General features: G+C 45.9%; 1 protein-coding gene across 1 annotated transcript; it reads left to right on the top strand.

Moving 5' to 3' along the window:
- Window positions 1-12579: 12579 nt before the first annotated feature.
- Window positions 12580-16800, top strand: si:dkey-174n20.1 (uncharacterized protein LOC796174 homolog). The gene is made up of 4 exons (XM_048988725.1): window positions 12580-12807; window positions 13221-13463; window positions 13953-14255; window positions 15241-16800. The coding sequence occupies exons 1-4, from the start codon at window positions 12687-12689 to the stop codon at window positions 15498-15500; spliced, it is 927 nt and encodes a 308-aa protein (XP_048844682.1). The 5' UTR covers window positions 12580-12686; the 3' UTR covers window positions 15501-16800.
- Window positions 16801-23721: the final 6921 nt, after the last annotated feature.

The raw sequence follows: 23721 nt of genomic DNA, 5'->3' as shown, positions 1-23721 counted from the left end.
ACTTCACCAACAAGTTTGAAAGCACGTCCCCTATATATTGCCTGTGAAATAACAGCTTTTGCAGTAATACAGTTGTGGTCAGTGCAACACAATTCTGTTTACTGACACAGGTCAAGGACATGCAGCATTCATTACCTCAGCTAACTCACTCTTGAAACACCTACTTTAACATTCCCCCGTGCCACTGTGCGCGCTGTCTGCAAGCCATTATATCCCCATTAATCTGCTCGAAAACGATTCACTAGTGAAGAGGCAGGCATGTGGCTTTAGGTCTGAGTCGCAGGAAGTTCACAGGCAGGGCTGCAGCAGGTAATCAGCCTGTGTGGAATCACACAGAGAATCCCATCAGATAAGGTATTTTGACTGAACCGAACTGTGAACTGAAACGTCACGCAAATGTAAATGTATCGTAAAGATCACAATGAAGAAGAAACAGCTCGCCCACCATCAAAACTGACATGCGTCAGTAAAAATCTTCCCTCTGTCTAAGCCCTCCCACAGTCTCTGCGGTCTGTGACCATTAAAAAACTCATCGGTGACTTTGGAAACTTTGAAGTTCACGTCCAGTTCAGGCTAATTCTAGCTGCCTCCCGCGTCAGATTTTCCTGCTGATTCAAAGCGAACACGGGTCCTTCAGACCAGCAAGAATCAAACTCCCTGTTTTGTCCATTCGCTGGACGAAGAAGAAAAGAAAATTCCCGTTACAGAGACACCGATTGGTGCCGTCGGTCACAGAAATACATTTTTAGGTTATTGGGGGGGTCGTGTGTGGTTCAGTGGGTTTGGCCTCTGTGGCTGTGATCGGCAGGATGCTGGTTTGAATTCTACCCTCACCAAAGATAGCCAAAGTCTCCGTTGGGCCCCTCATTAATGCCGTTGACTTCTCCCCAAGCCACTAAACACCATGAGTAAAGCTCACACCTGACCCTATGCTTGGACCTCACACTTTACTCTCAACTGTATAGGGTGTATGAGTGTACGACTCAAGGGATTATCTGAAAAGACGCATTCCAGTGTAGCTTTACCCGCAAATGTGCAAATAAAGGATCATTTCAGAGGACGTCTGTACTGGGTCCATTTAACCTACATCTAACTGAAACCCATAAGAAATAAATAATTCAAACGCTTTATTGACAAATTCCACTGTGACCAGAAATATCACATGAAGTCTCCGTGGACAGTCCCCACCAATAACACAGTTTGGAACTGATATACAGGATTGAAGAGGGTTTTCATTTCACATCTACGACCCAGGGAATTTGCTGATATAAAATAAAGTCAATAAAAGACAGCATAGCCACAAAGAAGAGGAAAAAAAAGGAATTGTGCAGAATATGAAGTTCAGACTTTATAGTGGCTGAAGCTTGCAGCGCCGTCCGCATGCCATCAATAGCACTAACAGCATTAACGTTGCTGTAAATTGACCTGTATTGTTTGCCTGTACATCCACACTAGGGAAACGTCACACGCCGTCTTGACAGTCAGCTAATATCAGCCATAACTTAAAGAATAATGGGCTGGGATGGTCTCTTCAGGCTGTCAGCATCGATGTGTCCTTGTCGCCAAAAATCCAAGTGTTGTCAGGTGTTAAATATGGACAGGAGTAGCATGATTTTGTAATGCAAGTTGCTCAAGAGCCCGAGCCAATTCATCACATAGTTACATTAGAATCGGTCTCGGCAGCCTAAGATGGCCGACAAATCCTTATTGGAAAAATACTTATTGTGATCTCTAAATGCTCGCTTCCTTTGTATTGCGTGCAACATCCTTCAAAAATGTTAAATATGCTGTGCTGATGCTGTGTGTGCAGGTTTCAGTTTGCACAAATTTAACATAGATTCTATGGAATAAATATACTGTAATATAGAAAGTCATTTATTTAAAACAATAAAACAAACACTGAGTCTTAGTTGTACATCAGATATTTTGTACTTATTAATGAGCATTTCAAGTGCTAAAACTGTAAACACAACTAAGATGCACATTCGTAAATGCGCAGACCTTTTCAGGATAAGTTTTTCTTCGTGTAAATGTGCAAACACATGTAAATTGTCTTTTTCTTTCCTACAAACCCTTTATAAATGAGCTCAAAACTGAAGGGAGAGTCTGCACTCGTCACAGGGAGGGAGGGGCTGTGTCACATGGTCCAGTCTGGGATCAGGGACCCATGGAGGCTGATTTGAATTAAGAATCTCATGTTGCTGGCGAACTCCAAGCTCAGTTATAGCTAATAAATATTTGATGAAGACAAGAGCAACAGATAAGCAAAGCGACACCAGGATGCCTCCTGGCCAAAAGCCGGTATCCAAAAGCCTTCAACCAGCAAAGAAAACATCCTGAATGGGGGGAGCCTGGCCCCTGCACCCAGTCCAGAAGCAGATAAGTGAACTTGTTTAATAAGCACGCCAGGCAGAATCCAGCAAGGGACAGGCCAAGCCGTGACACGGGCTGGGGGGGCGAACGGCAGCCCTTTAAAAATTATCTGCTTCATTTGTGAAAAAATTTTGGGCATAAAATACACTCAAATTTAATGTTCTGAATTTTTTCCTAAAAGTCATTATTTTATGGGATCCATGAGGCCGCAGAGCCCAGCTCACTGGGGTGGGATACATAAACGCCCCCTTTGGGCTGTATATAATTGAGTTTGGGGTTGGGGGGGGCATCCATACTGTAGTTATGATACTGATCCTGTCCTGTATGAAAAATGAGATTGATGTCTACCTGACTGGATTAGCAGAACGGAGAAGTCACTGGCCTTAAAGCACAAATTTAATAATCCAAACCATTAAACCGTCAGCATTCAGAAAAGGGGTGACAGACAGTCATCTTACCCCCAACTTAGTAACAACATAAATTGTTAGTGTGGACCTGAGTCTGAGAAATCGGATCAGTTAGGTACGGAGATCAGTTCTCAAACAGCGAGAAGCACAGACATACAGCACACAGCACAGCCGGGTCAAAGAGAGTGTATTAGAGTAGGAACATGACACGTCATTCTAACACTGGCTGTGTGAAGGCTGCTTTTGGGCTCTGGGATTTCCCACTTGGGGAGAACAGGCTGGGGCAGAGGAACCGCCATTCGCCAGCGTTTGGGTTGAATTCCGCTAATTACAGGGGCCCTGCAGACAAGCACCATGCAGGCATGGCCACAAGAAAAAGTTGTGCTCATCCCTGATGGCTTAATCAGCATCTTGCTCCCCACAGAAGCCCCGCCTCCCGGGCCCTGAGTGACAGGGGGCATGACCTTTACGTTCGCCGGGGTAAGCCGATGTGGTTTACCCCTCGTTAGCGAATCCAGCTACAGCACACAGCACACTGAGCAAATAAGAGCAGCTCCGGTTTGTCAGTTGTGCCTTCGGGTCCCGGTGCAGAATCGCCTGACCTGGATGTGCCCTCCTCCTGGAATCTTCTGCCAGGTGTGAGGCTCAAAGCTGTAGAGACTGGGGGGTCGGGGGCAGGGGACGGGTCATGGCTCTGTGCGTTCCAGTGACTTTAAAGGTTCACTTGCACCAGATTATTTCAATTAGTATCGGTCGCAGCCTCCCTCCACCGGCCAGCCCTGCTGTTCATGGACATCCAACACCCCCCTCCCCCCCCCCCCCCACCCCACAGTGCATCTCCACATGGTTTATAAGACCATCCACAACGATAGAGGCCACATGTCCACCCGACCAGCCCAGGGGCCGTTCACAGACGTCAGCCTTACATTATCCCCCCCGTAGATGCACTTCCGTCCGTGGAGTAACACCTGCAGAAGGTCCCACCCCCAGAGGGAGGGCCATCAAAACAAACCCCATCCCAAGATGGAGGCTGCCCCACCAAACCCAGGCTGAAAATGTCAGCGCCATCCCATAAATACTTACTGGCCCCACAGCAAAGAAAAACAAAGCAGGAGTTCCAGATTTCGTCCTCTGTTTCCACAACAAAAGCTGAATGCTCCCTTTTATTGCATTGCTGCTGATTGATATCCTCGGCTCCGCGTGAGTCTGCTCTGCTGCTCTCCACTCGCGGCTTTGAAGATGCTGAAGACACCAACCGGTCATTACAAGCCACATCTGAACGTGCTACAATTACACAGGCGGACGGACGCTAGCTTGATGATGTGGCCAGCAGCCGTGTGACACGCCAAATATCGCCCGTCTTCAGATGTCCATGCCAGGGGTATTTCGGGTCCTGCTGAATCGCACATTGTGTTTCCACCAACATGAAGACCTCTGTTTTATTTTTACCTTCCTCTGCTTATTTTCTGGTCTTTTCTCCTGACTGGTACATAAACACATCCGCCCGGCTTGCACACCGTGTCTTACCCAGGGCCAGTCCTAGTCCAGGTGGTGCCCTACCCAAGCATCACCCCCCTAACGCACCCCACCCCACCAGCTTCTACAGCCAATCTTAAATACAGGTGCTTTGAAGTTATAACATGTTATTATTGCTAACGGAATTTAACCTCTGTACTGAATATTCAGACTTTAAAAAAAAATCTTTTTTTTTTTTTTTTGGATGGTACCGCAACAGGCTTGTGTACGCTATTAATCGTGATTTATAAAGATTGACGGCCCTATTAAAAATCTTTGCTCACTTTGAAATGTTGCTGGTTTTCTTGTGCCTACCTCACTGACAGTGTTTTTTGTTTGGACAGACTGTGCTAAGCTAAGAATGTCCTTGACACAGTTCCCCTCCCCCTGCATAGCAACAGCATGGCACCCCCTGACTGAGACAAAGTGATATTGGCTCACAAGTCTGCACCCCCTTAGAAGACAGGTAACATAGTAATGTAGCAGAAAATCATATGGCAAGCTAATATTGCAGGTGCAACCATAATACGAAGTTTACACTGTTCTTAATTCCTTAATATAACCTTTCATTGAGATATATACACACAAACACCCCTATATTTGGAAGACGAATGGATGGATGGATACGTACATGCTGTCACACACTGCAGTCATATTCTGTTAATTGCCATTCCATAATATCTTGCTATCCTCCAGTAACACAGGTGAGTCACCACAGGGCGGTTGGACAGCTGCGTCCACCCCTTCCTGCTAGCAAATAAGGACCCCATTATCCATCCTCACGCCCTCCCTCCTCCTGGGGCTAGGGGCGACCTTTGATCTCTCGTGTGCTCCACAGGGGGAGACATAACAAAGCAGCACACCCCCCCTCCCCACGACGGTTACCATACCGGCCTGCCCGGGCCTGCGGGGGAAACTCAATAGATGCAGATGAACTCACACCCCCTACCTTCTTGAAGGCATGCTGGGATGCTTGTGTGACACAGCGGTGGATCACGTGACGAGCCCCCCCTCACCAAGCGTGTGTGGCGGTTTGAGTGCCTTTGTGCTTTTGGCGTGCGTACGTGCTAGCGAGACAGAAATACAGCTACCAAACGGGTCCCGGACAGGTGCGGGCCTCTAACGCTAGCCCCCTGGGGCCTCGTACGGAGAAGATGAAAGATGGGGAGGGCTGTTTCAGAGCAGCGAGGTGGTGTGCCCTCTTCCTGGCGCTGGTGGGGATCTTACGGCACGACTGAGACTCGGCTCAAAGCCCTGACAACAGGCAGCCCTGACAACAGTTACTGCATTCGCCTGAAGCATACGTGCCAACAGAATAACACTGGCTTTGAGGAGCAGGTCCCACGTACTTCCTCTCACATGTTATTTTATTCATTTTTCCCCACAGGGGACGAGCAGACTCATCTGAAGACATAGCGACTTTGATCACAACCGTCAAAGTCATGAAAGCTCCTGAAAGTCTCTTCTTGGCTTCAGATCCGCGTTGGAGTCGGGGGCTACGTGTAAATTTCTGACTCTGAGTCTCTCGCTCTGAATCCGCGCTCCGTGTTTCCTGTCTGATGGGAAAGCAGCAAAGGAACTTAAATCAGCTCTGAGGAAGCCGACGGATCGTCTTCCATCCTGCATTTTACCATAATGTCACCCACTGGGACTGGAGACACTTTGACTAATCCCAGTGTGTCTGGGTGTTGCCAGTGGCTCGAAGATGACATGGAAAAATATCACAGCAGCCAGCCATGTCATTAGGTATTACACAATATGGACAGCAGGTGGTGCAGTGGGCAAGGTTAGAGATTTGTTAGCTGAAAGATACTGAAGCCATACCGGATATTTGGGCCTCTTGCCTAAGATACTATCTATCAAGTAAACAAAAAATAATTAAGGCTGAACACTAACCAAAGCTAAAACGAAAAATGGTGTTTCTCTCAAGAATTGTCCTCTACCGGATCTTGAACCAGCCCCTAAAAATTACGCCCCCTAGAGCCCCTCCTCAGGCATGGTAGCAGATGCAAATAAGCCCACCTAGCATACTGTCACTATTTCTTGTTGTGAAAAACCATCATCTCTTTCACAGAGACACACGCCATCCAGATTTGCAGGGCACGATCCGAAATAAAAGAAACATGGATCACTTCACAGTGCCCAAGCCCCGCATTAGATTGCAGGTCGGGCCTGAAATCTCATTTTTAATGCTGGTTCACTGCTGAAGCATAAAAAACATAAAAATAAAATAACAAAAATACCTCTACTGTTGAGACAGGCTGTTATCCAGAAGACAAAGCTAAATAAAGAATTCAGATTATTGGTGCTGTCCATTTCTGTGCTACACCAGAAACAAAAATAAACAAATAAAATAAATACATTTGATAGTTGTTTTCCTAATGTGACCACAAAGTCTTGTGGCTCATTCGAACCCACAAAGTTTGCATGAAACCCTAGAAGAGAATAGAGTGGAATTTGGAATTCTCTCAGCCGAAAGTGTAGTCTCTTAGGGCTGAGACCGTCACCTACGGATGATCCACCGTCTCCCGCAGAGATTGTGCCATTCGTTTGTCTTACGACTTTTTGAACAGAGGCTCTGTGAGCGGCTGGGTGGAATCTCATCGCCGAGCGTTTCCGGCTTTGCACATCGTTCCTCAAGCGGGTGAAACCAATTTCGACCCGCCTGAAACTTTTTGCTGTGATACAGAGCGGGGAAGCCAACTTGGCTGAAGGTGCCTGGTTGTCTTACTTACGATCCACCCTGCAGTCTACGTGTTAATACTGGGATCCTCTCCCTTAATGTTCTTTCTGCTGAACTGACCGTCTCAGGCTGTTTGTAAATGGCTGATGAAATGGGCAACACCAACAAGCAGGTGAAAACTGGGGCTGTTGGTTGTCTCTGCCCTTCCAAGCTCCTGCCTGCTCTCACAGGACATCTCTGGCTATTGGGTGCAAGAGTGTTTTACCACAACAGCGAGCTGTAACCCCGCCCCCCCCACTTTCGGGGATGAAGTTTAAGTCATAGAAGCAACCGGGATGGGTAATTTAGCAGATGGGCGTGTCTAATTTAAACGTCCACTGACTTTCATGAAAGTGTCAAAAAGAAACCTGTCAGATGTTGATAAAGGAAGCCCTGTGATCAAGGGGGGCTTCTGGGGTATCAGTCACCCCGAATACGTGATTTGGGGACCTTATCACTTTATCAGAGTTTTTTTTCCCTGATCCAATCAGCCATGGCTTCACCATTGGATAAAAATGTCTGATAAATAACAAAATAATATCAGCAGGATGTGTTCATGGTGACAGCAGCACTGTCCATCGGCATTATGGTCACCTGCTGTGGGCAGACTGTTTGTTTATCGTTTCTGTTTTTTTTTTAATCACTTATTTATCCGACTTTTTCCAGTCAGGGCTGAACGCTTTGCTTCTGGAATCTGAGCCTCCAAGGTCCTTAAACATCAAGCCTCAGATTACACATCAAAGGGGAAGACGCAATCGCGCAGGAGTGGCGGGAGGGGCCCCCTGGCATAAGCGGGCCCCGGTGTCAGCGGGCCCTGGCGTCAGGGGGTCGGCTTACGCAGCGGAACGGGCGTGGGCTGGGCCTGTGTTTCAGCCCATTCCGCCATACCACCCCATTCCTCATGTGGGCACTTAGAGACGCCTGAATGACATCTGATGGGGCCCGCTTGGACCCACATTTAGCCAGAATGGGGTGGGGGGCGGCTTCCATTAAATCAGGCAAGTGAAACGACGCCTTCATCTTGCTGTACTGCTGATAACGAGCCGAAGGAACGCAGAGCGTAGGGGAGACGGGGTAACATTCGGGACGCCACCTGTCCTCCATGAGATAAGTGACGCCGCGATCCTGCTAGCCCACCCCCCCCCCCCCCAAAGACGCTTCTCCCTTTCCGGCTTCTGCCAGCTCGCATTTCCTTCACATCGCTAATGATACCGTCCCCCACCACGTCCGCCCTAATGGGGGTGTGGGGGGTGGGTGAGGAATGAAGGACGCCAGCCATTGGGAGATGATGAAGATCAAGATGGCGGGAGACGATGGAGGGGGGTGGGACACAGGAAGGTGAGCGACACCGATAATTATAGGTAAATATGCAGATATGGGAATCTGTATATGTCTAGGGTAAACATCAGACGTTCCTTCTCACCATGAGGCAGGCAGATATGCCGGGGGGGACAGAAATATCCCGGCTGACACGTCAGGATGCGCTCGCCTCCCCGCGGCTAATCTGCCGCCCTTTGTGCCCCCGTCACGCAGAGAGGACAGGAATCTCTTCTGAATCACGCCCTTTTTACACAAGGACCCCTAAGGCAGGGACCTTCCAAGTTCCACACACCTTGACGCCTTTGCAGAGAGGGACAGCCCCTTTGAAGTCCCCCTCCCCCCAAAGCTTAAGTTGGAAGCTACCCTTTTCATTTTTGCACTAATTACGCCATGTGTCCTATGTGCCAGCCCTCTGTGCCGTGTTCAGCTGCCCTGCTGTGACTGCTTCCCCGTCAGTCATCTGTCCAGGTGTTCATAACTGTTATTGCAGCAAGAGACCTTGCACCAGTGAAGCGAGTGAAAACCGTATCGGTACTATTATCTCTATGTGCTTTTTTGGGGGCATTTGCGCAACACCTTTGCAGCGTATCTCTGCATCTCACGCCGCCAAACTCAGACCTCCTCTGGCTTCACCATGACGTTCTTAAAGCTGACAATTAGTAGCTGTTACGGTCTTCAGGAATGAATTATTTTACAAGCAGAGGCCAAGCTTATCAGAAATAGTAAATCGTTAGTGTGTGTGTGTGTGTGTGTGTGTGTGTGTGTGTTGTTGTCATTGCAGTCAACAAAACTATGTGCTTGAGGGGTAAATTGTAAGCCCCCCCCCCACTGGAGGATGGTGTCGGTTGTGAGGTCATACCTCATTAGGCCCTGTGATTGCAGACGTATAACACGCCCCCTCCATTCCCATGGGGCCCACAGTCCATGGCCTTCATGACTTGGCTTCCCCACACGAGGTGCTGATCTGCGAGGCCCATGTCTACTGAGGTATACCAAAGGCAGATGGGAAGACACGATATCATGCCACACTCCGGGACATTTGGAATGCTACAGGAGGCTCGGCCCATGGTCCCCTCCCAGAAGAGAGACTGATGTCACAGTGGAACATCTTTTTGGGAGAAAAAGTCAGTTTCAGACAGTCAGTGCCTAAACCAAATGGATGCAAAACAAAATATGAAAACATATTACTGATAAAACAGCTACAAATGTATAAAAATATCTGTTATCTGTCAAAGCAACATGACAGATGCCAAGGAAGAAATAGACATTTATACGATACATACGTAAATGAGCCGCAATTGGAAATCCTGGGTGGGCCCAAGCACAGCACTGCCATCTGCTGGACGGTAGAGGTAACTGCCATGGCAACTTTCGGAGGAAAACTCCTGCACGGCATTCTGGGTGATTGCAGAGCACAGGTGGTTCCCATTCATAAAATTAAAAGGCTGGGGCCAAGAAAAGCATTTTTTCATGTTTTACTGTTTATAGCCCAACTAAACAGATGAAAAAGTCTACGAACCCGTTAAACTCTACTTTTGTATGCCCATTTTTTGGATAAGCATTTACTGGTCAGTTAAAGGAGAGGGTAATGGCCGATGTATTAAGTCATTTGGAGTTTACAGGCATGTTCAGTAAAAAAGATAATTATGCAATATTAGAAAAATTAGAAAATGCATGGAATGTTGAAAAATCTGCATATGACGCATGTCGCCTTCATGTCACATTTAAGGTCTTCCGCAAAGGCTGCGTGTTCCTGGACACTCTTCAGCAAAGCCCCTCCCATCTGTAGACTCCAGGGGGCAGCAGTGTGACACCTGAAGTTCCGGGAAGCTGGGTGTCGCCCATTCTGGGTGCTTCCTTCCGAAGCTGCTGAAGCACGACACCTCATTGGTTATTTGGTGTAAAAAATGCTGCAAGGACAGTTGTGTAATCTAACAAATAATTAGCCTAATAAAAAATTAGGCCAATGAATACAAAAGTATTGAGATAAAACATTACCATATGTTCCTGGCACAGATGTATTATTACAAGGATCTCATAATTCAGTGCTGGACAGCCAAGACAAAAACAATTTAATGTCTATAAGGAGGGGCTGAGGGAGGCTTGGGCTGGGCTGTTTTTTTTTTTTTTGGGGGGAGGGGGGGGGGGGGGGGAGGGTGTTCACCTCCCACCGAATCTGAAGACTGAAGGTATTCTGGCAGTGGGCTCTCTTTAGCACTAGTTGAGGGAAACGGCCTTTCAGCACAGAAAATAATGACCCTTCCATGAAGGTCAGGTTGTGTGAACAGACTAAAGGATTTTAAAACACGAGGTTTGAAAACCACCTTTGCTTTCACAGCATCCTCAGCTGTAGGACCTGAAGGTAGGCCATGAGGGGTCTTCTCTGTCAATCTGGGTCCCAGAGCCGCTTCTGGGTGGGCGGGGGGCGGGGGGCAGGGGTGGGGTACGAGGTCTGCCCGAGGGGCACTGTTCCTTAGTCCCAACGGAGTTGTCCATTATGGAGGTTGGGGAGGAGAGCGACTGTGACATGAACCTCCAAACCTGCCCCCAAAGGGACCACAGTGATATTCCAGGCTCTGGGTGCGAACAGCACCACCTCTGGGGCTGAACAAGGTTCCAATGCTGAAGACGCCATGTTCATCTCCATTCTGCTACTCTGGGTGTCTGTGCTTCTGTGCTGAGCAGGGCTGGAGTCCAATTCCAAAAGTGTGTAACCCTAGTGAATACTCTGTGTAACCTTAGTGAATACACTCTGTGTAACCTTAGTGAACACTCTGTGTAACCCTAGTGAATACACTCTGTGTAACCTTAGTGAATACACTCTGTGTAACCCTAGTGAATACACTCTGTGTTACCTTAGTGAATACACTCTGTGTAACCCTAGTGAATACACTCTGTGTAACCCTAGTGAATACACTCTGTGTAACCCTAGTAAATACACTCTGTGTAACCTTAGTGAATACACTCTGTGTAACCCTAGTGAATACACTCTGTGTAACCTTAATGAATACACTCTGTAACCTTAGTGAATACACTCTGTGTAACCCTAGTGAATACACTCTGTGTAACCTTAGTGAATACACTCTGTGTAACCTTAGTGTATACACTCTGTGTAACCCTAGTGAATACACTCTGTGTAACCTTAATGAATACACTCTGTAACCTTAGTGAATACACTCTGTGTAACCTTAGTGAATACACTCTGTGTAACCCTAGTGAATACACTCTGTGTAACCTCAGTGAATACACTCTGTGTAACCCTAGTGAATACACTCTGTGTAACCTCAGTGAATACACTCTGTGTAACCTCAGTGAATACACTCTGTGTAACCCTAGTGAATACACTCTGTGTAACCTTAGTGTATACACTCTGTGTAACCCTAGTGAATACACTCTGTGTAACTACATCATACAGGTTGTGACACTAAGGCTGAAGAGCACATAACCAGGTAATAATAATAACAATATTATTATTATTAATAATAGTATTAATAGATATTTTTCTATAGCATCTTTCTTTCACTAGGGTTTTAAGTGGTTTTAGTCTGTTTTCACAGTAAAACACGCCCCCACCACCTGCCAGGGGATGCACACACCAGTTCACCTGTGGAGGAGGAAGGAATTAAATGGTCCTGTTTTGCTGATTATGGTTTGAGCTGAGGATGGTCCACAACACAGTGGCTAACAGTGGCTAACACCGCGACTGTTTTGATAAGCAAGTCAGGACTCAATACTGGCATCTCTCCGCAGCAGCCATGGCGCTACAGCAGTGTACTTCTCAGTGCACAGAAGTCCTCTATAGTTTTTTTGGTTCCCTTTTGCTAGCTCATGAACAGCACTTCTATGAACCGGGGCACTGATGTTTCATTAGGGAAGAGCGCCCTCTGCTGTCAACAGTGGTAAACTGTGCTCTCATCAATGATCCTCCATCATTACTTTATTCCAGATGTTCAACATGAAAGGGAAAGGTATCGTGGTTGGAGACGTAATTGCTTCCTGAGCCTATCTCTGGAGAAGTAGCATTTGCAAGCTATTAATTTAAAAATGCTTGAACCAAGCAGCATATTGTCAGATGGGATTCTGTAAGTCTCACCCACTTTGGGGACACCGTCGATACTTTGGGGACACCGTCGATACACCGTCGACACCGTCGAGACAGAGATAACAGTGGGCGCATGCGTATTACAGACGCCGGTCGTTGGCGTTATCGCAATACAGTTTGCGCATGCGCAAAATGGCGCTAGTGATGCGCTAATCGGACGGGAAATTAACGGCGAGCTGTCACTGCAGCACTATCCATGCAAGAGCGTAGAGCTAAGTAGTTGATTATGTATTAAAATAGCTCAGTGATGTATCTACTGTGCACGATCGCAGCTTCCTTAATTTGCTTTTTGTTGTTAAAATGGTTGAAAGTCAGGAGGTTATGCATGGACTTGAGCAGACTGGACGGAAAGACTGTGCTCATCACAGGTAAACCCGTTAAAAATCAGTGCATGAAATTCCCCATCGTGACCTCCCTTCCTAACGTCTTCAATTTTTGGTCTTAAATGTATGTCAGTGATTCCAGTCTTTAAGGTTGCAAGAGCACAGTACTGATATGTTTAATAAAGTCGGTAAAACTAGTGTGGTGACATCTATAGAGTTAGTTAGCTGCCATGAAAGCTTGATATAAAACGTGCGGTCAAAGCAAATGACAGTTCGGCTCCTGTGCTGCGGCATTTCGGAGTAATTGGCTCAAAGTAATCGTGACGGTCCCGTAATATAATCATGCTGTTGATGTGGAGATGGAATAGAACAGCAGAATAACAAACAGAGAGACCTGACGGCCAGCTGTTACCGCACTTGCCAGATGCTACATCTCTTTGATCTTCTTCACCTCTCAGGAGGAAACTCGGGAATCGGCAAGGAAACGGCCGTGGCTTTGGCCTTGCGAGGGGCGCGAGTGATCATAGCATGCCGAGACCCTGAGAAGGCAGCGAAGGCCGTCAGGGAGATCAAGATGAGAAGCCATAACATGAACGTGCTCCACATGCACCTGGATCTGGCTAACCTGAGGGCCATACGGGAGTTCTGCAAGGCTTTCTTACAGAAGGAGAAGAGGCTCGACATCTTGATCAACAATGCAGGTCAGAAGTTTGAGGACTTTAAGGCAACTATTGATGCTCTTTATTGTAGTCTAGATCAGCAGCGTCATTCCTGATTTATGGAAAGAGCAGCTATGCCTTTACTGGGGGGGGGGGGTCTGATAGACATGTCCCACATAATTAAAACTAATCAGTGTACATGTATTCATTAACATTATTCTATTTTGAGGGGGATGGGGGGTAAAGAACATTTTAATCCTAGTGATGCCCCTGGTTTATATCATAGAAATATTAATCCAAAGTTATGGATGATAAATACAGTATGTCAACTTCCTGTCACTTTTAACGTCTTCGGCATAAAAATATTAAGCCAAAGTGATTGTTGTTAATATGAAATAATTTCAGAAAGTATTTAATAACAGTGCTGTTTCCGGAACCTCCACCTTGATAGCTCGCATCCATTAACATGGACATTCCCCCTTTAATATTAAACACGTAACTACTAAGCCCCTCCCATTTCACTTACTGCAGGAATGCCCAGCGTCCTTGACTGGACAGATGACAATTTCAGCATGTGTTTTGGAGTGAATCACCTCGGACACTTCCTGCTGACGAATCTCCTGCTGGGCCGGTTGAAAGAGAGCTCCCCCAGCAGGGTCATCACCCTAACCTGCTCCAACTACAAGTATCAAAAGCTGGACTTCCAGGACCTCAACTACAACCTGCTGCCCTTCTTCACGTACTGCCGCAGCAAGTTGGCCAACATCTACTTCACCCAGGAGCTAGCACGACTCATGGAGGGCAAAGGAGTGACGGCCTATTCCGTGCATCCTGGTGAGTGGGCGTCCGTGGGACCGCAGCAGGAAGACCTTGCCAGATTTACTGCATTCTAATATTCAGCAGTAGGGGTTCAACAGTTCACAAAACTCACAGATCGGATCGTATCACGGTTTTGAGTCACGGATCGGTTTGTTTTTCGGTTCGGGAGATAAACAGGATCCTAATATAACTCCTTCCACGTATTACGTAAAGATTTTAAAGAGCTTAAAGGACGGGCAGGTACAGAAAATGGAGGGTTGGGTGAAATATGCGTACCATGAGTTTTCGTTAGATAATGTTCCTCAAAAACACCAAGTACATGTATAATATCTACTGACCAATAAACAGAAACATAACAAATTTAGATCATAAAGTTTTACTGAGACGGTCTTGGCAGCACAGTTTGTTATGATCTCCCTTCATCTTCATCATCCTCAACGTCACGCTGGTTTTCCCATGAAGGTGATGGTGGATCAGGTCACACTCCTCTGGGTCCATGCCCGGCAAGCCTGGGGAATTCTGGGGAATTGTTCCCAAGCCAGCTGGGTGATAAACTCCCTCCAGCAATAGACTATTGAGAATAAGCAAGAAATCCCGAATACTAAGTGCTAAAGCTTCCATCAAAACTGGCCATGAGGTCTTTGATCTATTTAGACTGATATTTCATCTAGTCAATATAAGCACCTACCTCTACTCAAAAACAGTTCGGCTGTCGGTTTTATCTTGTATCCTCCGGTGAGTCATCAGAAATAAACTGGACAGGTGTTGGCTGACCATGTGGTTTGTGTAAGGAGCTTTGGCCAAAGCTGCTGGACAGCAGCTCCATGCTGGATGTTTGTTTACAACAGCTGGCAAAATGGTTTTCTTGGGAAAGTGCACACAAACAAGGCACTAGTGGGAGGCAGGTCTTCTGTTCTGATCGTGTCGCGCTAAGTGGAGTGCAGCTCCTGTTGGTACGTGGTGTGTAGACCGTTGCCGCTCTCTTTCATTTGTGATCCAGGGTACGTGTGCAGCGCTTGGACGTGCCACTATTCCATCCTCTTCCGGATGTTGATGCAAGTGGTTATGTTCATGTTCTTCGTGCCCTGTGAGCTGGGCGCTCAGACGGTGGTGCACTGCGCCGTGGCGGACAGCGTGATGCAGCACAGCGGCTGCTACTTCAGCGACTGTCGGCCCGCGGCCCTGCGACCCTTCGCCAAGGACCCCGGCGTGGCCAAGAAGCTGTGGGAGGCCAGCGAGAGGCTGGTGGGGATACCTTGACAACCCTAACGTTTCTCTCCTCAGTCTTAGCCAATATTTATTTATTGAACTTGATCATTTAATGTTTGATTTCCAAAGGCTTTACAGTTAAAGGACATTCAGGTTTTAGTGCTGTGAAAGAAACTGAAATGGTTGCCGATTTAAAAAGAAAATATTTGTTGTGCTGTGCATTAGACCCTGGTTTGGTTGGTGTCTGCATATTTTGTTCTTGAATCTATTACAACTGATAAAACCTTTTCTATGGTCATTAAGGGAAGAAAGTTCAAATTTTCAGTTGTCAAAACCTATTTCTAAATAAATGTTCTTTAAGGAACTTCATAAAATTGTCAGTGGCAGGAGGCCAATGGGGTGGGATTGAGTGGGGTGTGGGGGACACTGTCCCATGTCCAGGGGGGAGAGAGGCGCTGTTCCGTGCCCAGGGTGTCAGGGGGCTGTCTGCTGCAGATGGTGATAGTCACCACAGAGGTGCTTTAGTAATGCAGGCGGTACCTCATCTCATGGAATTCCAGTGAAACCCCAGGGAACGAAACTAATTCACTAATGTCCAATTAAGCTAATTCTTCTTGTGTCTGTTGTGATGTAGCATTTGTAAAACATATCCCGCAGCAGCCACCTGCATTATACTTTGTATTTACAGAAGGGGTCCCACTATTCTGACTGGCACCTGAATGTTTTACTGATAATATTTCCTAAGAAACCACTTTTCGTCAGAGTAACCAGGCCCAGCAGACATTTAGCATGTCTACTCTTTTGTATAACTTCTTTCATAGGCATGAAAGAAGTCCACATTAAATGCATGTCTGTAATGGACAATCTGTTTGGATTCTTAATCCACCTCATTGGACTGAATAGAAGCAGTGAGTGTTGCATTTCCCATTATGTCCACTGGATGGCAGGCAAGATGCACACAAGCAGGCAGTCTGGGGTTTATAAGGGCAATTAAACCTGCAAGCACATATTCCAGCTTTACCAGACTTCTATAAAACCTTCCATGCTCTGTGAAAATTCCTGGGTTTGAAATGGCCAAAACTGCATCAGCAAGGAGCTATGCACGACTTAAAAGGGCAGGACGCACAGGAAATTACTGTTTCACGTCTCATTGCACAAATAATTATAATAAATAGTTCTTGCGTGCTGCCCTTGTCATCCTGCTGGTTGAATGCCCTGTCTTCTCCCTGGATTAACCCTCTCTATGGGGTTTATATGTAAGTGCACCTGCGTGACCTGTGATGACCTAATGAAAGACATTTCAATTTTTCTTCCCACATGAGTTAACAAGAATTAAACATATATTATGTGATCTCAGTGGCTTATGTTCTTCCCTTTAAACAAAGCATGATTCAAGGTGGAAGCACAAATTGGGGTCCAACCGGATCAGTCTCCCGTTGCTACTGCACGGCTGTAAATGTTTCATAAACTCGCCTTTACAAAAGACATGGGTTGTAGCTGGATGGAAGACGCTGAAGGAAGTTTTAATGGGGGTAAAGTTTTCCCCAGCTGTTAATAATTAGCAGAGAATATTATAAAGAATGAGCATTAATGCTGGGTTTGTGTTCACGTCTTATTGCGTGTAAAGTTCAGATTCAGAAAACATAAATCCAGACCAAGGTTTTGTTCCAACCAACCACTTGCGTACACTGTCACTGTGACTCTTTATGCTCAGCTGGTTGGGTGAAACAAAATCCTGGCCTGGATTTCTACTTTCCAGACCTGAACTTTCCACCTCTGCGTGTGATATGGCATGAAGAACATTGCAGAAATTCATCAAAAAAGGATTGGAATGGCGGAGAAAAAAGCACTTTATGCTAAAAGCACTTTTAAGGGGAGCCTGTGATTTCTCTGAATATCGTTCTCATGCCAGCAGCTGTGATTTAAGGAGCTCGGGTGAGTCACACTGGACTGGGAGTAAGTCTCTGCTTTCCAGTTTCAGATCTGAAGCGACAGAAAAGCGCTGGAGGCTCAGATGACTGGCAGCTGAGACATGTGCTGTCCGGGCGAGCCCCCTGCATGCCTCAGCTTCACGGGTCTCCAAAAAGCTGATCGAGAAACGACCCTGCGCTGCATTAAGCAGATGATTTCGGTATAATAGTTGCATGCTTTGTAATGCAACCTGGGAAGGGGCGATTTTTACAGCAGCTGTACTGTAGGTATGAAAGCCTTTATTCTGAAAGCGTAAACGCCATGCAGCGCCTTCTCCATACAGATATGCAGACCTGCGGTCCCACCGCTATCCAATCCCAGCTCTGCCGCAAAGTTTGTTACTTATTGCCACATTTTTGGTGAGGAAAAGGGGGCGGCATGGTGGTGCAGTGGTTAGCACTGTTGCCTCACACCTCTGGGACTCGGGTTCGAGTCTCCGCCTGGGTCACTTGTGTGTGGAGTTTGCATGTTCTCCCCATGTCGTCGTGGGGTTTCCTCCGGGTACTCCGGTTTCCCCCCCACAGCCCAAAAACATGCTGAGGCTAATTGGAGTTGCTAAATTGCCCATAGGTGTGCATGTGTGAGTGACTGGTGTGAGAGTGTGCCCTGCGATGGGCTGGCCCCCCATCCTGGGTTGTTCCCTGCCTCGTTTCCATTACTTCCAGGATAGGCTCCGGACCCCCGCGACCCAGTAGGGTAAGTGGTTTGGAAAATGGATGGATGGTTATAGGAAAAGACCCCTTTTTTTCAGTATTTGCAGAAGTTAGACATTCCTAAATTAAAGTTAGCATCAATAGTATTTAAATATCCTGCCACATTAATATATGTACCATAAATAATGAATTTAGTGGAAGGTGACTTAAGGATTTAGCTCAGATGATTTCTTTGTATTTTTTTTTAGCAGTGGGGTATGTTTAACTTTTCCTTTGATACCAGATAATTTCGACTTTCTAATCTATGTACTGAGAGTCCTCCAGGGCTTCAGCGGGTCTCTGGCATGTTTCTCGATGCGCTGAATAAGAATAAACTAAAAGAAAATACCAAATAAATACATACGTGGCCCCCAGATCTCGAAATCTGACCCTGCAGACCTTAAGAATCCATCCAAATTGTCGAGCCAACAGTACTTTAAAAATCTCACTACAAGGATACGGATGTTGTCAAAGCCTGTTGCGGAATTTTAAAACCCCAAATCGAACAGTTTTTTTTGGGGTTTCCTGTAGGATATTTCTGGGAGCGTATCTGTGTCAGTGATGCATTTTTGAAATGACCTCAAAAACAGCAATTAGCTAACATTTTTTTTCTCTTGAGGGCAGGGAGCTGCGTGGACTATTGGAATATATTATTTGTCGGCAGCTGGGTCAGTTTGCTAATGGATGTGCTGCAAATGAATAACCGATATGGACACATGCAGAAAACACCTTGAATTTAACACATCCCCCGAAAGCTGAACTGATGACCGCAAATCAACACCTAAATCATAACCAGAGTGTGAAAGAAGCGACCCAGATGAAGGCGGGCGTGTGCCAGGGAATCCCACTTCCCATAAAGCTGGTGAAAGCTGCTTTTCAGACCCCCCACATCCCGCAGACAGGGCCGTCTGTGACTGAACGGTACCCCTTGAGGCAAAACGATAACACAGTCTGTCTTCTTGGCTTCCTGTGCGCTGTTGCTGAATTAGCAAGAACATCCAGCCCTCTGACATTTTTTTTCCTGTGACATTAAAATAGATACAATGACAACAATATATATATTTTAACAAAAATGCATTGTGAAATGACTGCGATTCATGTCACATGTAAAAGTGCTGTTTTCATGGGTTCCCAGCACGATTCCGCTATGGAGTTGGACTTGGTTAGACTCAACGCAATTCAGTTTCATTTTCTTAAGCCATCCCAGTATGTAGTTGGCCTTGCTGTCCTTCCTGAAGGTAAATGGTAAAGCTTTAAATATTTACCAGTCTGAAATGAGATTTTTGCCACAACCCTGTACTGGATAAGTGGCTACACAAGATAGCTGGATGACACATGATTTCTCCAAAGGTTATTTCCCTTTTCCTCCAGTCCTAAAGGAGCCCTGTCGGGTTAGCAGAACCCCAAGAGTGTGATGCGGTCATCGCCATGGCTACCAGTGTGATGCGATCATCGCCATGGCTACCAGTTTGCATCACGCCGACAAAGTGATGACAAGATGCCTGCAGCGTCATGCTGTGATCACCATGGCTGCCTGTAGGGATCATGGTGACTGAGTGATGGCAGGAACCCCCAAGTGTGAGGCTGCCATCGCCATGGGCGCCATTAGGGATCATCTCCACCTCACCGTGAATTACCCTAGGGATTGCCCTCACAGCAGGGTGCGGTGTCACTGTAGCTGAATGTGGGGATGTTCTGAGTGATGACAGTTCCATACTGCAGTGGTGTTGTCACCGTGCTGGATTGTAGATGAAGCCGCAGAGACTCTGCTCAATGACGTCCCTACATTCCTACCCTGAAGTATCTTTTCGGTCACATCTGCCCACCATGTTTTTCACAATCACAAACGACGCTCTTTGTCAGGGTATTTAAGGTATTTGAGGGTATTTAAGCTCCTCCTCCTTAAAACGTCTCAGCACGGGACTGCTCTTTGTTCCAAACTCCTTTTTCATAAATCGTTCTTCTTTCTCACCACAAACAGGACTAACTGACTGAACCCTGATGTACATTAAATTATAGTGATTTTTTCGCACCAAACAGCTTGAATACTTGATGTGCGAATGAATACGTTCTATATTTCTTTCATAGGAGCTACTTTTTGCAAGTCACTTTGTAATGTCTTTGATCTGTTTACACTATTAGACAGTAGCTGTGGCGTGGTGTCTTTCGATGCAGATGAATTCTCTCCTTACAGGAGTGAGTTTGAAGCTTGTCAGACCTTGTGAACTTCCCACTGGCCAGTTCTAAAGGGGTCAGAGATGCAACCTGTGCCCACACAGGTGTCAGTAAACAGCTAACCTACCAAACAATTTGAATAGCTTTATTAAAGATTTACCTGGAAGAAAATGAGTGCTGAATCACTCTCCTTAGTGTACTTTTAATAGGAAGTTTGAAGAAAGGCTAGAATAATAGAACTAAATTCAGAAACTCTGTGTATGAAAACTTTATTTGCCAATAAATTGTACAATCATGCAAACAGATTAATATCCACAACTGTAACAACAAATGCAAATTAAACCCATTCATTTCAGTTCTTGATTAGCAACGTTCATTTATTTATTCTGCCCAATGTAAGACAGAATCCTAACAATTTCACCTCGGCATCATCTTGCTCTGATTTTTCAGAGACCCTGAAGAAGGACATTTTTCTACACAACTGAGCACTGTTGCGGATCCAGTTAATCTTTTCTCATAAAATGCTTATAATCCTCTTGAATTGAAATGGGATTAATTACCATTAATTAGCCTCAATGAGGCCATGAGAGACGCTAATCCCGTTTGTTCTGCTGGAACTGACGAGGCAAGAATTTCTCGACAAGTGGAACTATTCATGTTGAAAAGGGAATGAATGTTCTCCATCGTCGTGTTACACTACAAGGGGAGAATTCCCCCCGGAGACCACTACAGCTGTGCTAATTGCGACAGATATTTTATATTTTTGTAAAAGAACTGAACAACTGTAAAAGATGTGTTAATCCAAACACATGACATTGCACACGAGAGTATCTTTCTCCCCAAAATTAAAAGTAAAAGCGATTGTCATTGTTGACACACCACAGCACACAGTGCACAACAACGAAATGTGTCCTCTGCATTTAACCCACATGTGACATTGTGACACAGCAGAGGGCAGTTATTCTTTAGCACCTGGGGAGCAGTGTGTGGGGGCAGTAACCTCAGGGTACCTCAGTGGTACCTTGCTAGTCAAGGATTCGAACCAGCAACCTTTCAATCACAAGCACACATCTATTACTAAGGAACTGGAAAAATCGTACTTCCTCTATGGGACACTATGCTTTAGAAAATCTAATAAAATTATAAAGATATAAAGGCAAACAATCCTTTTGGTAGAAGGCAATTTGGTTTCCCAGTGTTAGTGGATTTACAGACTTAACAGAACGTGGTAGTCATGACCCAATACTGTGTAAGTAGCGGGATGAAGGATGAATGGATACATTATACTGCAGTCACTACTATGTGGAACAAACTAGAAAATGTTCTACGAATCAATAGTACATGTTGGATGGACATTGGTTGGTGAAAAGGAGGTTTGGAGGAGAGCTGCAAAATAGAAAGTGTGACCTTGTTCTGATGGTGAGAGGGAGGCTGACAGGAAGAGGAGGCGGTGGAGGAAGTCAGAGGCACGGTGCAGTGGCTGATATGGTGCAGTGGCTGATATGGTGCAGTGGCTGGTACGGTGCAGTGGCTGATACTGTGCAGTGGCTGATATGGTGCAGTGGCTGATATGGTGCAGTGGCTGATACGTGTCATACAGATGCTAATTGCAGGAGGTTCAGGAACTTTTAAGAGGAAAGTGATGGCCGCCCACCAAGGAGGAGGATAGACGCAGTGGGTGGGGTGATTGAAAGCACGGGGGGAGAACAAAAAGTGCAGAAGCACCAGATCTCAGAGCACCTATGGGCCCCATGAAAGCCCCCAGACCAGACCAATCCCATTATATTCCAAAATTTTTAGAGCCCCTGTGAGTCAGGGCCCCCTGAAATCGTCCTAACTCCCCCGCTGCCTGAATTATACTTTTACATCAAACCTACGCCATTGCAAACATTTATACTTATGCGTCGGTGTGTTTGTGTCAGCAAAATGCTAGGCGATACAGTTAGTTATTGTTTTGCCACCCTGCGATATATTCAGCTTTTGAATAACATTTTACAAAGTATCAATTTATCTGGTTACATATGTGCTGCTCCAAACTTCTCATACACAAATTTGGAAGTGTGTTGGCATTGGGTCCAGGGCTACGCAGTATTTCCAGCATTACAGCATTAATTCGACATAGAAGTATGAACCCACCTTAAGGCAGCTAAAACAAATGCTTTAATATTCCTTCTGAAGTAAAAACATATTTTTTTTCTCAGTGAAAAACTTAAAGTAGAGCCGTCCCTTGCAGTGTGTCAGGACTTTGGAAATTCTGCACTGTGTGGCCTTCAAACATCATTCAGGTTCCACTAGAGATGGAATCTGGGAACATCTCAGGACAGATGGGTTAGGGGCATTCCGCTGAACCCTCACTGCGCTGTGAAACTTCATGCATTATTGACATTTCGGCAGCCAGGAGAGTGCCCCCCGCTTCCCTTCCCCTCACACGTTGAGCTGCGTTTTGTGCATTTTCCAGTGAGCCACGCTTTATTTATTTATCCCCCCTAAAATCACATTTCCGGCACCATTGTGAAACGTGTGATTTTTTTCACTGTGAGGTATGACTGGGTAGGTAGAAAAAAAACAACGGATGTATGGATAAGAATACATCTCTATGGTTACTGCTTAGCACATAAATGAGAAGTTTCTGCAGTGAGAAGTCGCACTGCACATACGCCGTGTTATATAAACCTCAAATTGGGGGTGCGCACCCTAAATAAACAACAAAGGGGTGGAACTGTGTGTAGGAGTAATCAGATCTACAGGAAAATGTACTTTAATACTCATGATTTGCAGAAGTACCTAATCACTGGGTCCATCCATATCACCAGAGACCATTAACCATCTTGGGAAAGGCTGGAGAAGTAGAGCACAACGCTCCAATGGTTAATATCTCACATGGCCTGCTAATATAACTCATTTCACAAGGTTGCATTGTCTCGTGCCTAAACTGCGCTCACATGACTATGGCAGTGAAGCATTAGAGTGCTTAATAGGGTAAAAGACTATAAATCAATTAGGTGTTAAATTAGAAGGGTATGAATTGATTGGGGTGACCAGTGGACCCCAACATCTGCAAATCTACTTCTCTACCCCAATCAGGCCACTGTTGCTTCCGGAACTTTCCATGTGCTTCTAACATCCAGATATATAGAAGCTAATTCTAACGTTGATTAATCTCAAGCTGCTGAAAAATGAGCCCTTCGGGGGTCATAATTACAGACGAGCATCATGACGTCCCGTATATAATGTAGAATTAGTGCAGATTCAGCAGCAAGACCTTCTCTGAAATCAGGGCTTCAAAGTGCACATTAAGAAGAGGAAACTCCCTGTGATGAGCTGAGGAATCCTGCATTGACACTGGTAATTTGACACTCCGAGCAGGAAGGCCACAGGTCCAGTGCTGTAATGCTTCAGTTTACCTGCCGTTCAGCTCCGAGTCTCTTTCTATT

Source organism: Brienomyrus brachyistius, chromosome 2 (assembly GCF_023856365.1).
Source record: "Brienomyrus brachyistius isolate T26 chromosome 2, BBRACH_0.4, whole genome shotgun sequence".
NCBI lineage: Eukaryota > Metazoa > Chordata > Actinopteri > Osteoglossiformes > Mormyridae > Brienomyrus > Brienomyrus brachyistius.
The sequence above is the reverse complement of the archived record's forward strand: the minus strand, read 5'-3'. Positions and strand labels throughout refer to the sequence as shown.